The 13,357-nt window shown below is 39.5% G+C and overlaps 3 protein-coding genes across 5 annotated transcripts; all 3 read left to right on the top strand.

Annotated features, from left to right (window-relative positions):
• The first annotated feature begins 66 nt into the window (after nt 1–66).
• Nucleotides 67–1,195, top strand: LOC108041401. The gene has a single exon (XM_017119320.1). The coding sequence runs from the start codon at nt 134–136 to the stop codon at nt 1,070–1,072; it is 939 nt and encodes a 312-aa protein (XP_016974809.1). The 5' UTR covers nt 67–133; the 3' UTR covers nt 1,073–1,195.
• A 319-nt stretch (nt 1,196–1,514) lies between these two features.
• On the top strand, nt 1,515–3,026 carry LOC108041400 (sodium/potassium-transporting ATPase subunit beta-2). Its single transcript, XM_017119319.2, has one exon. The coding sequence runs from the start codon at nt 1,611–1,613 to the stop codon at nt 2,661–2,663; it is 1,053 nt and encodes a 350-aa protein (XP_016974808.2). The 5' UTR covers nt 1,515–1,610; the 3' UTR covers nt 2,664–3,026.
• A 208-nt stretch (nt 3,027–3,234) lies between these two features.
• On the top strand, nt 3,235–13,246 carry LOC108041415 (phosphatidylinositol transfer protein beta isoform). Of its 3 annotated transcripts, none has more exons than XM_017119338.2 (9): nt 3,235–3,404; nt 3,800–3,855; nt 10,409–10,439; nt 10,519–10,630; nt 10,695–10,846; nt 11,267–11,347; nt 11,520–11,629; nt 11,691–11,870; nt 12,629–13,246. In XM_017119338.2, exons 2-9 carry the CDS (start codon nt 3,839–3,841, stop codon nt 12,765–12,767), a joined length of 822 nt encoding a protein of 273 aa, XP_016974827.1. In that variant the 5' UTR covers nt 3,235–3,404; nt 3,800–3,838; the 3' UTR covers nt 12,768–13,246. The 3 variants fall into 3 exon arrangements, with proteins under 3 accessions (XP_016974827.1, XP_016974829.1, XP_016974828.1); XM_017119340.2 differs by lacking the exon at nt 11,267–11,347 and adding an exon at nt 10,974–11,051 and having other exon boundaries at nt 3,240–3,404; XM_017119339.2 differs by having other exon boundaries at nt 3,251–3,308.
• Nucleotides 13,247–13,357: the final 111 nt, after the last annotated feature.

The raw sequence follows: 13,357 nt of genomic DNA, 5'->3' as shown, positions 1-13,357 counted from the left end.
CTACAAAATAAATAAATAAAAAAGTGTTTCGTCTTGATTTTTCAAACGAATTTGATTTTCCCAAATGTTAATTCTCGGTTTTCTCTAAATAAAATACAGTTCCAAAAAAGCCAGGGCACACATTCTATTGTATATGCCGAACGACGCGATTGTGTACTCCGGACCCTACGAAGTGGGACGCCTTCGACGCCGGCGGGATCGACGGGTGGAGGAGTATCTTTTCAGGCGCTCCACTCGCACCAGCAACCCACCGCTCGAGGTCACCATGTGCCGCATCACTAAGCTGGTGGCCTACTTCATCGTCTTCTTCTTGGTGCTGGGGGCTTTCACGGGCGGATTGGCTGTGCTGGTGATGGCATTACACATACCGGCGGATAGGCCAGGGTGCCCCAAGTTTCCCGGACTATGCACCACGCCCGGAACGTATGTGGGCGACCAGAAGCAAATCGTGTGGGGCATCGGCAACGAGAAGGAGCTGGGCGCCATCCGGCGGAAGCTGTCGCGCATAGTGGAAAGTTATGGCCTCGAGGGACCCAAGCGCATGATGGCCTGCAACCTGGACGACAGCTGGGGCTACGCCTCCGGCAAGCCCTGCATCCTGATGAAGCTCACCCACGCACTGGGCTTCGAGGCGATCACCTACAACGATGCCATGACCCTGCCCGATAACGCTCCAGATGAGCTGTACGACTACGTGGTGGATCTGGGCATGGAGGCGCGGATGAACCGCATATGGGTGGCCTGTCAGGTGAAGAACGAAAAGGGATTGGATGTTAAGATCGACTATGTGCCGGAACGCTTTTTCGAGGCTGAGGCTCTGTTCACCAAGGGCAATGTCTTCCTGAACGACTCCTCCGACAACGAGGGCGGCACCTACACTGAGGATCCCAGTCTGAGGCGCATAATCGGTGTCCAGTTCCTGAACTTACCGCCCAACCGGGACATCCAAGTCCGCTGCCAGGTGTGGGCCAAGAACATCCCGCTCCATATGGGAACGGCAAGAATCTTGTTGCACCAGACGGCGCCTGTTCACCCCACCACACCATTGTTATTGGACGAGTGGTACGATTGAAATATGCTGTCCTTATAAATTTATCTCAAGAAAGTACCTTTCAAGTGGATTTATTTAACTTAATGTTACGAATTACATAATGACAAAATTTGATTAATAATATCTTCAGATGCAATAATTAAACTCAAATGTTTTAATGATCAATGAAATCTATTAACTTGGAAAAAGTAAATATGAATCTTTTGGATTTGTTTATAGATGAAATAAACCCCAATTTACACAAGAAACTTTTAATATTTTAGGAAGTATACTTTTTTTGGATATTGTACAATATATATATTCTATTATAATCGAGGGTGATCCATAAAGCTCTTATCTTAGTCTCTTAATCCGTATCAACTTCTAGCAAATTTTAAAATACTAATACTAATACTAATACTAAATACAAACCGACTTTTAGCTTTAATCATCTTACTTTGCGTTACATTTCACAGTGAACGCTATCATCTACAGATCGATGTTCTTACAAATTTTCGAATATCTTTTAATCACATAATTTTAATACCCAATACCCTCATAAGCTGTAACGACCGCCAGGATGCCCGAGGATGTGATGGTGCCGTCGGGGGACTACAAGCTGGTCAAGCAGTTTCGCAGGGAGCAGACGGTACGCCGCAAGAAGGATCTGCCGTGGTCGAAACGGGTATTCGACATAGACGAGCACAAGTTGTTTGGGCGCACCGCCTGGGCCTGGACCCGGATCACGCTCTTCTATCTGGTGCTGTACTGCTTGATTTTCGTTATTGTGCTCTTTTGGATTGGCATATTCCTGCTGGCGATCATCGATCCCCATAAGCCACGCTGGCTCAAGGGGCCGCCGGGAATGTCGGTGGTGCCCAACAACGAGTCCGTGCTCACCTGGTACACGCACATACTGGGCGAGATCTATCCGATCGCGGACACCATCGACGACTTCCTAAACAGTCTAAACGACAATGGCATCGACTTCTTCAACGAAGCCAACCAGGACTCAATATGGGGCTATGGATCGAGGAAGCCCACCGTCTTCCTTAAGCTAAACAAGGTGATTGGGTATCAGCCGGAGACCTACGACACTGCGGACGACCTGCCCAAGGACGTGCCCTCAGGACTCGACAACACCGTGCGAAAGTATGGCGGCACCCCGAAGATCTGGGTCACCTGCGAAGCTTCCAAGGAAAGCAACGCCGAGCTCGTCTTCTTCCCGGGACCCTTCTTCGAAGCCTCCGAGCAGATGACGGGGGTGCAACGCCTGGTGGCCATCCAGTTAAACAACATGGCCCCAAACACTGAGGAATTCTTCTGCTGCAAGGTCTGGGCGCGCAATATTCCCATCGATGAAAAGTTCCAGGGCAAGGGCCAAATCAGATTCGGAATGAACATGCGCGTGGAGACCGTCAGGAAGCCGAAAATCGATCAGGTCCAGACCTCCACTACCGTCACTCCCAATGCGGGTCCTGAAGTGCCAGACGAAATCGAAGAGGAGCCAGAGAACCCCGCAAAGCGCCTCGGTGGGCTGGATATGCCGCTTGCTCCCGAGCTAGAGCCGTCCCCGAATGAAAAACTGCAGGAAATACCTAAGGCCGAGCTTCTCACGGAGCCTCCCAGCTAAATCGAATTTTAATATATCCATAGCCATCCTGTTTTTTGAATTCCTTGTTAACCAATTGAATGAAACTTCGCTCAAAGCTGGAACCAAAAATTAAACTCTGTGCAAATTGTTGATCTGAAAATAACCATATTTCTCAGATTATGGCTAAACTGGATTTAAAATTTTATAAGTAGTTGAATTATATATTCTATCAAGCATCTTAAGCGAAATTTTAAATGTTAATATATATATCTTACCAAAATTTGTAGACTGTCAACATCATTAGGTATATCGTAAATTAATTGAATTTTTTAAATATTTTTGAATTGAGATATAATTTAAAGAAAAAAATCAATATTACAATACTTTTATTTTAAAGTGTAAGAAATCGTATTATGGAATTCAATGGTTGGAAACAAAAATTTGTTTAAGTATATGAAATAAATAATATTTGAGTAATTTAAAATGGAGTTCCCCTATTGTACCTTGGTAACCGACGTAGGAATAGTCTAATCGTCGCTGCTATCGATAGTCCGCAATGGACGACGCACACCACTAGGCGTGACCGCAGCACTGGCGATAGAGACTCGGCAAAATCGATACTTGGCCTATCGGAATCGAAGTATTTTGCATGAACATCGAACTTCAGCTCCGCTCCGACACGCAGTAACTTAATAACAAAAACTCATTACTAATATATTATTGCTGCCGACTTGCAAGCGAAAAACGATCCCGACTATAGGCAAATCGCAGTCCCCAGTTGTACGTAATCATTTGAGCAATAAATCAGCGGCTAATCGCCAAATTGCTATTGAAATTTCGCCTGCAAGAGTGTGTGTGTGTGTATGACTCGTGTTTTTAGCCGACAATTGGAGAAAAAAAGCATTAAAATTTAAGTTGGTAAACTAAGCGCCGATAATTTAGTCAAACAAAAGCATAAACATAAACAAAAAGTGCTGGTGCAGCAATTTGGCAGCGAAACAAACACCTCAGTGGTTCTAACAGATATATAAATTAAATATAGAAAGTGCGTGCGAAGGTTAAGCGATTCGAGTGCAAGTGCATTTACATTTGGAAATAATAAATACGCTAGTCAGCTAAAATTCGCCAGCAAATTCGCTTAAAAATCTAATTCTGTATTCTTCACTCTCTCGCAGCGAATCAAGCAGGAAAATACCGGATAATAATTGGCAAAGATGCAGATCAAGGAATTGTAAGTATGCCAATTTAGCTTTTATTTGTGCAAATTTTAAATTATTATTTAAAATGCCTAAAAAGCTGTGCAAGCCGCAAATGATTTGTGACAAATCGATTTTTTGCTCTCTTCATGACATTCGCTCTCTTATGCTCTCTCTGTCCGTGTCGCGTGTCGTTTCTTTCTCCCTCTCTCTTACTAAAATTGTTTTTGCTGTATTTTAGTTTGCGAGCATTTTCCGCAACAACAACAAAATATTGTGTTTCTTATCAGCCCCTTGCCGCCCCCTTCCCCACCCCCTCTCTCGCCCTCTTTTTCTGTTTCAGGTATTTTGCAGCTGTGGCGATGACGTAATAAGTTCCAAGTGGAAGCTACGTAATACATCTTATTCTTATAAGAAATCCCACGACTAATTAGTTTTTGAAACTCCTTTGAGTCATCATCAAACTATGCTTTACAAATAAGATAATGCTTTTGAGTCGCCCAGCGACGCCACGTCGTTGGTTATGCCTTTTCGTGAGTCACTCTCTTTGGCGCCTCTCTTTTTCCCATAACTCTCTTTTTCGGCATTCGGCTCTGCGATTTTAATCAAACAAGTTGTTAAGTACGATAAGGTCGTTGCGTAAACCCCATTAAGTTGAGTCACTGTAAGCTGGAATCCTTTTCGGTGGAAAAACACAATGCGATATTTTTCTCATTTGCAAATAGCTCACGTTTTTCTCCCCTCATTTTTGCTCCCACCTTTGGCAGTGATACTTTTAATTTATTAACGGAAATTGCCAAAAGGCTGAAATCAAATGGGTCGGATTATAATTGATTTTGACTTTGACAGCTGACGAAAAAAGGGGGAAAATCAGAGCAGATAACGCACTGAGAATGAAAACTCAACTAGACGATGTTAATCTCCGTTTTCTTATCAATAAATTTTTACAATTTTCATAGCCGCGTTTACACAATCTATCACATCAATCTGATAAGTGAACTTCGATTGAACATAAAGAGGGCCTATTACTGATAAATGATTGATACGTAAATGCGGTTTGTAAAGCTTTTAATTCACGATTAATATGTGACAAACAATTTTTTGGCTTAAAGTTTTAAAGTTCAATGAACCAGATCTTCTAAAGCTATTTTCTGTAAAATAACTTAAAAGAAGAAAGAACTTTGTTATATCATTTATAAATGTTTCCTACAATTGTGAAAACAATTAAACTACTAATGTTTTTCAAAGCAACACACCCTTTATTTAAGATAAAAGAACGTTTTTTATTCACACTGTTATAATGATAAAAAAGATTTACTGAACATTGCATATTATCAACGAGTCTGCACTTACATACTTAAATGACCAATTAAATGTATTCATTTTTTTACTATTTATAATATGGGGTAAAATGTTTTATAATGTATATAAAATAAAAATGATTGCCCATTAAAACATTTTTTCAAGAAAATTAGGAGTATTTAAGGCCACTGGATTTTACTGATCAATAACGCTCTTTGCATAAGTTGACAGAGGCAATCTTCATGTAGGGAATTAATCTTTATTTAATCTCGATGTTGTAATCCCCACATGAAGCCTTTACCATTTCCATTGCAAAATGTTTTTTTCTGCCAGATTTTTCAATTTTTTCTGCCAGCTGCTAGATTGTAAACCATTTGGCAATGAAAATTTCAACACCATCATTAAATGAAAAATAAAGGAGAAAATATAGACAACGCGTGCCGGAGCAGGTTGCTGCAGGTTGATAAACAATTTTAAATGACCACGGGGCAAAAGTGGAAAAATGGATCAAAAGCAGCACAAAAAAAAAAACAAAAACAAATCGTGATAGTCCGCATTTTGCATGTTGTATCAGAAATTGTGTTTTATTGTAAACAATAATACTTTAAGTGCTGCACTTAATTTTTTGAAATTAGAAATTTATTTAGGACAACAATTTATATGTGAATAAGCAGTGCGGTTTAGCAATCGAGCAATTAACATTGATAATATTATTGCATTAAATATATATAAAGTATAAATTTATTTAAAAGATGAATTTTTTATCAAAATTCATACATAACAATTATAAAGATATTTTAAAGAAGAAGAAATTCGAAAAATGTTGTCTACCTTTACAAGTTGTGCTCATCTTGTGACTGTATTTACTGTAAACTTTAAGCCAAACTCATCTCATATTATAGTTATGAAGTGTAACTTTCAACCTTCTCAACTTTAATCTCTGAAAGCAAAAGCTTGTTTTCAATGTCAGTCATCGACGGTACTCGTCGTAAACTAGCCCTAGCGTGACTTAACTGGCCCAACTGATTGGCTCACTTTGTACACCACATATGTATCCATCAGACACAGCTCTCCTCGCACCCCTCCTGTCCATCCCGCAATCAATTTGAAAATGGCACGAGCTCCAATTTAGTTCCGCCATTTGTGTTTTTTATGTACTGCGATAAGATAACACGCAGCGGTTTGTGTCCGTGGTTTTACTTCCCAATGGCACTGTCTGTACTCATTACACGCCTCGATTTTGTGAAGTTTCAGTTGTTTCGAAAATGGCTGGCAATTGAGTGTGACTGCTGTTAACCGACAGCATAAGTGGGCACCGAAAGTAGAGGAGTATGCCACAATCACATTTGGGGAGAGCCGCCAGCAAGCAATTTGACCTTAATATTTTAGTAATTTATCAAAAACTACTACATAATAATATTTCAGTTTCATGAATGACTGCTTTCGGGTAATTTGGTACTCCGTTTTGAAAATAAAATGGTAGATATCATGGTTCAATTGCAAGTTTAATACATTTAATTGTTAAGCCATTTTAATATAATAGTAAAGTAATATCAACAAATAGTTACTCCTCTAAGATTGCATATATTGATTGTAAAGATATTACGGTAGAAATAAAATGACCTTGAAATGAAAATAAAATTTTTATTGTAAGTGAAGTATTTTTCAATGCAGTGGTTTCTGGTTTTATTGTAAGTTTGAAGTATTGTTCAATGCAGGGGTTCAGTAGACAAACATAGGATTAAGAGGAACAATTTAATTACGGGCTCGAATTTGTTTTTGCTGTTATTGATTGAGTCGACTGGGCAATCGCTGTGTGACATCTTTATTGCGGGTAAATTAATTATTACTTGGCTTTGGACTTTAGTGGCGGCAGTGGCCAGTGGGCGGCCCTCAATAATGGCCACCACAAGAGCCTTGGCCGAGTGCTTTCCCCTTGGCCCACACGCACGCCCACATACAGATGCGGACACACAGCGCGCCACACAATCACTTTCCATTTTCAATTATGCCAACAAACGCAGACGATTTCCCTTGTTCATGGCCACAAAAGAGGGTTGAATTGAGGGGTCTCCCGAGTGTTTCTTTCGGCAACTTTGGTCTCATTTAAGAGTTCTTCAATATTCTCCTGATGTTTTTGTTTTCCGTGCCTCTTCTACCAACCTCAACCCCCTTTTAACCCCACTGCCCATGTATGACGATTTCTTTTATGTTTCTATTTTCGTTTTTGCATAATTTCTTTATTTGTACCATTGTGCTGTGATTCATAGAAAACCCTCGCACAAACACGACTATATCTTTTGATCTTTCGCATTGGGATATTTGACCCAGTTAGATGTTGTTTCGACTATTTCGTTTTCCCCTCAGTTCTTGGAAATGTGTTTACTTATATCAACTTAACTTATTGAGAAAGAACTTTTGTCACACAAACACGTTCTGCCCTCCTCTTTAAGTACCGCCATCAGTTGGTCTTCCAATGATTTTTCTTCTTTTGGGTTTTCAGACTACGAGTTTTGTTAGCATTTCCCAGTAATATGCCTTTTTTTCCTTAAAGAAAAAAGTTTGGTAATTGAAGGCGGAAGAATAATTTTTTATGGGCAATTTATTTGCGTAAAAGTTTTACAATCTTATTTGATTAAACGGCAAATGCTGCGGGAAATTTGTTGAAAGGAAAAGTTTTACTGCTTGAATAATTGAAAGCTTTGATAAAATCGTTAGAGCCGAAAAAAAAATATTAAATTAGACGCTTATCACTTTAAAAATTATTGAAATCATTTATCTAGATGGGATTGAATAAATAATTTTGGTTCCTTTTATCAGTATCTGTTTTGTTTTATTTGTTGCACAAAATTAAATCAATGGAAAAGAAATAATTTAACATTCAGTGGATTCGGTGTTAATGTATGATTAAGCAATTGCGCTAAGCGGAACCCTTAGTAACACCCCGTTGAACTTGAACTTCTAAAACATGATTCCGTCCTTTTGATTATGCAATGATTAAGTAAAGTTCCAAATAACTTCATTAACAATTAAACACCGCAACACAATGTTTTCCTTCACCCTAAAGCCCTTTATAGTTCCAACTTTTCGGTGGCCCTGCCCCTCACACGCACACACTCCTAAATCATCCACCTGGCTTGGGGAAATCCCCAGATGAACTCGGGCGAAAGTTAAACATGGAAGGGGCATTATCCCCTCTTCCTATAAACCATTGCTCTGCGAACTTTAACCTTTTCAGGGACGGCGCGTAGTTTGCCAACTTTGGAATAGGCTGCGTTAAAGTCTAGGCCCCACTGCCACGCCTACCAGTTGCTCAAGTTGGCTGGCAATTAGGAAACACATCATTACGAGTGTCAACAGTGGGCCAAAAGGTTAATTGCGTCTGCAAGACACCCAGCAAACAAAGCCCCGAAATTCCCCTCGCACTTTCTCCCGACACTTTGATTGTTCTCGAGTTGTGTCGTGTTTCCTTGTGTCGCATTGTTTGGCATTTGTGTTTTATATTATGTGAGGAAGCGAGAACGGATGACAGGTCATAAAGCCGGGCCAGCACGAGGTTCAGGTTCTTTATGGCCAAGGAGCTCTAGTTCGCACCTTGTGAATGCAAGGAAGCCAAGGTTTTCTCTCGCACCGGGGGAGCAATTTAGCCTTTATTCGCAGGGAAATATTTCATTTGCCAAGCCGTTGACTGTTGACTTTCCTTGGATTACAGTTTGTAGCTAAATTTTAGCTCCAAAATAAATGTGGTAAATTCCCAGAGCATAAGTAGAAACAAGACGAATTTTATTAAACATTTTTATTAGTCGACAAGGAGAAAAACATTTACTTTAATTTATTTTAAAAATCTATCTTAAAATTTTCTAATAGTATTTAAGATTACTCTGAATTGTTTTAGATCAAAATTATTATTCATCTTTAACTGAATTGTACATTTTGGAAGGTAATGATGATAATAATTATAAAAAGTAAACTATTCAGCTTTAAAATAAATTGAACACTTTTCTGGAACTCTTATTTAAAAAAGCAAGAAAATAAACTATTGTTTTTTTTATTATATCCCCAAAGAGCATTCCTTGTTCTTTAATGCTATCCTTCTGCAGAGGCTGTTAAAATGTTTGCAATTAAATTGTCGCCGCCAAAACCGCAACAAAAGTCAAGCGATGCGAACAAGTTTCAAGGCTGGCATAATTATATGGGGCCCAGAACATTTCCTGCAGCCTCCAACCCACTCTCCTCAACTCTTTTGCTGCCTGGCGACCTTTTTGGTAATTAGAGGATGAGTGTGTGGCCCGGAAGTGGGTGGTTGTGGGCTTGGTTGGGTGCTCAAACTTATATGAATGCAAATAACATTAAAAAAGGCTTGTGAAACTCTCATGTTGCCAGCATTTTTGTTAGGCTAGTTTTGCCAATGCGACGCCCACTTATGTATGTATGTAAGCATTTAATTAAAAATATAGAATTTAAATTGTCTAGTGAAGGAAACTTCTTAGCCATACATAGTTAAGTGGTCCTTTCAATTATCATGATATGATTTCCTTTTAAATCAGGCCACTAATTACATTCCTATCTTAACAACTATCAATCGACTTCGATTGCGTGGCTCTAGACAAAGTTGTCGATGGCCATTCTTACAAGTAGCCTTAAGGTGGTTGCATACTTTAGGGCTTGAGCACTTTGCACAGACAATGTAATATCAGCGTGTAGTGCTTGTAATTGTGCAAATTTGAGGCAAATATATACAATACGTAGAGCTCAAAGTGAAACAAACACTTAAACAAAATTAAGTTATCTTTCAAGTTAAGTGCGTCGTTAACGTTGTTAAGTAGTTATCTGGTGGAGTCATTTATGAAGTTGATAGGACAACAAAACAATGAAATTTGGTCAAAGTTTGCTCTTAATTAAAGCCCATGCAGTCAACACATTAACTATTTCTATGTATTTACTGACCTTTGTTGTTTCTGAGTGCTTTTCTCATTTGTTTGCACATGTCACTCTGGAAAACCGATTTACTTTAGTTCTGAAACGTGAACTGAATACCGTTCCTTTTAAACTGGAACAAAAACAGGTTGTTAATTGGATTTCATTGGTTATTGTTCATTATTTTAATATTTCCCACACTCAACGAATATGATATACCCCGTGTCCTCGATGGGGAGTTAAGGGTATCAACAGCCTTTTATGCACAGGCCTGGTATTTAATTAAAATTGTTATATTAAACTTAATTAAAATCGTGTAGCCTTTATGCATACATTCGCTGACACAGTCATTGTTTTTTCTCGTTGCAGCCGTGTGACTTTGCCATTGACTGTGGAAGAGGTAAGAGAGTAGTTAACTGGTGGAAAAGCCCGCTGCTTCACAGGGAATAACATTCCCATCTCGCCTTTCTGCTTCACAGTATCAAGTTGCACAATTATTCTCGGTGGCCGAGGCGTCAAAGGAGAACACGGGAGGCGGCGAGGGCATCGAGGTGTTAAAGAACGAACCGTTCCAAGACTTCCCCCTGCTGGGTAAGTTCTTAGTGATTCATAATTAATAACTCCGGGTGAACATTTAATTTTCCATTCCCTTCAGGTGGCAAATACAATTCCGGTCAATATACATATAAGATCTATCATCTGCAATCAAAAGTTCCAGCCTACATAAGACTATTGGCACCCAAGGGCTCGTTGGAGATCCACGAAGAGGCATGGAATGCCTATCCTTATTGTCGAACGATTATCACGGTAAATGTCGTAGCGTTAAACAAGTGTACGAACAAAATATGGGGGTTGGAAAACAAATATTACTTCCTTATTTCGTCAAGAATCTGTGCGAGCCAATCTGATTACTCTGATTATACTGCATTTCTAGAATCCCAAATTCATGAAAGAAGCTTTCAAAATAATCATCGACACGTTGCACGTCGGCGATGCGGGCGACTCCGAAAATGTAAGTCAAAGATACTCAGCATGATCTAACTAACTTGTGTTTTCTTCTTTTCTCTCCACATCATCACCTCATCTCATCCATGCATTTGATTGTGAATACTAACTATCCACGACTAACCACATTCGATCAATATGATTTTCATTTTGTCAAAATCCATAATCTTTTTGTTTGGCTTGTTTTGGTTTGGTTTTGTAATCGTTCGGTTTTCGGTAAAGAATCCTGGTTATATGAATCAGAACTTTAAAATTGACGTATTTTCACAACACATAGAAAATGACCTTGGCAATATTGAGAACGTGAGTTTCGTTTATTTTGTATTTTGTTTGCTGTCTGCTCTGTTCTGCTTTGTAGCTCTGATCCGCCATCGATCCATGTGCATGTCTATGTAGTAATCGCTTTAAATGTTCCATTTTTCATGCCCAAGAAAGGCAGTTCTAATATAGTTTGCCCTGCCTTTTGGTTTTACAGGTGCATGAGCTGACGCCAGATAAGCTGAAAGTGCGGGAGGTAGTGCACATTGACATTGCCAACGATCCGGTCCTGCCTGCGGACTACAAGCCCGATGAGGATCCAACCACGTTAGTAATAATCGAGCTTTGCCAATTGAGCTTCTCATTCACGATTCGATTATCCTTTCAGCTACCAGTCAAAGAAAACGGGTCGCGGTCCCCTGGTGGGAGCCGACTGGAAAAAACGAGTGGATCCTGTCATGACCTGCTACAAGCTGGTCACGTGCGAGTTCAAATGGTTCGGCCTGCAAACAAGAGTAGAGAATTTTATACAGAAGTCGGAGCGCCGCCTCTTTACAAACTTCCATCGGTAATTGTCCTAAAATTTTTGAAAGAGTTTGGAATATGATATTCAACTAAGAGTTCTTAAGGCCTAAAGGTTTACTTTCTCTTTGAGATAAATAACCTTTACAAAAATTCTTTAAAATTATTACAAATTGTGAATTGTGTGTCTAATTACTTACATACTGCGGTATGCTTTAATTTACTTAGAAACACTACTTAAATTATCTAACCTTTAAGGGATTGATTCTTGGATATCGCTCAAATGTTGGTCTAAGTAATTTAATTCTAGCAAGAAGGGAAGCTGACTTCGGGCGGAGCCGAAGTTGATATACCCTTGCAGAATACTCTGTAAATATTCTCCAAAAGTATTCATATGATGCATTCTTAATACTCATAAAAAATCCCAACTTCCTAACTTTAAAAACACAAAAGTTATGGAATTTCCGATCGTTCAGTTATATGGCAGCAATAGGATATAGTCTGCCGATCCTTATGAAACTTAGTAGAGACTAGTTTACGTAGAAACAGACAGACGGACAGACGGACATGCTTATATCAACTCAGGAGGTGATCCTGATCAAGAATATATATAGTTTATAGGGTCGGAGATGTCTCCTTCACTGCGTTTCACACTTTTGACCAAAATTATAAAAGCATTTTTAAAACGAAATTAATTACTTCTTATATTGTGCTGTTAATGTCAGGGTAGATTTATTTAACATAATTGCTGTTTAAACAAAACTATAAAACCCGCCGTTAACATTTTAATTTGTTCCCCTTTAGCCAAGTTTTCTGTTCAACCGATCGCTGGTACGGTCTAACAATGGAGGACATCCGCGCCATCGAGGACCAGACCAAGGAGGAGCTGGACAAGGCGCGGCAGGTGGGCGAGGTGCGGGGTATGCGCGCGGACGCCGATTAAGTGTAGTAGAAAATTGTAAACAAAATATGTGTATGTAAAAACCAGGCAAAACAAGAACTAAATGGCAAAACAAAAAGATTAATGAAATTGAGATAAAATTCCATAAATAAATTTACGATACAAACTAACACCAAGCAAACAAAATGAAACGAAATTAAAGCAATGTGAAGCCACAGCAGCGTCAACTGAAACAAAAGCAAACTAAGCAAACACCAAGTGTACGGCAACCGCAGCAACAAAGCTTAGTTCTAGTGTAGCACACGACAACAAATTAAAGACCCCGAGAAACGGTTGCAACCGCAGTAAGTTAGTTAAGTTCCTTTCACTGCACTGTATGTAAAATGTAACCAGGACACACAGGACATCTGTTGACGGCACTCTCCTCCACGCATGGCCTGCATCACATAAAATCCAATTGTTTAAGTTGCATTTTGTAAATTGTGAAATAAACCAAATGACAGTTAATGTAAAAAGTTAAACGCAAACATCCTGTATGAATAACCGAGAATCGATGAAATGAGGGCGAGAGGTGGGCGCATTTTGAATATGTGATTTTCTGAGAATATGTACATAGGAGCCTAGGCAGGCAT

Source organism: Drosophila rhopaloa, unplaced genomic scaffold (genome assembly GCF_018152115.1).
Source record: "Drosophila rhopaloa isolate 14029-0021.01 unplaced genomic scaffold, ASM1815211v1 contig_155, whole genome shotgun sequence".
NCBI classification, from domain to species: Eukaryota; Metazoa; Arthropoda; class Insecta; order Diptera; family Drosophilidae; genus Drosophila; species Drosophila rhopaloa.
The sequence above is the reverse complement of the archived record's forward strand: the minus strand, read 5'-3'. Positions and strand labels throughout refer to the sequence as shown.

Bases quoted from the DNA above. Each gene is read 5' to 3' on its own strand.
- LOC108041400 (XM_017119319.2), top strand. From the start codon at position 1,611: ATGCCCGAGGATGTGATGGTGCCGTCGGGGGACTACAAGCTGGTCAAG.
- LOC108041415 (XM_017119338.2), top strand. The intron at 10,440-10,518 runs GTAAGAGAGTAG...TCTGCTTCACAG, and splicing joins TGCCATTGACTGTGGAAGAG to TATCAAGTTGCACAATTATT. The intron at 10,631-10,694 runs GTAAGTTCTTAG...CATTCCCTTCAG, and splicing joins CCAAGACTTCCCCCTGCTGG to GTGGCAAATACAATTCCGGT.
- LOC108041401 (XM_017119320.1), top strand. From the start codon at position 134: ATGCCGAACGACGCGATTGTGTACTCCGGACCCTACGAAGTGGGACGC.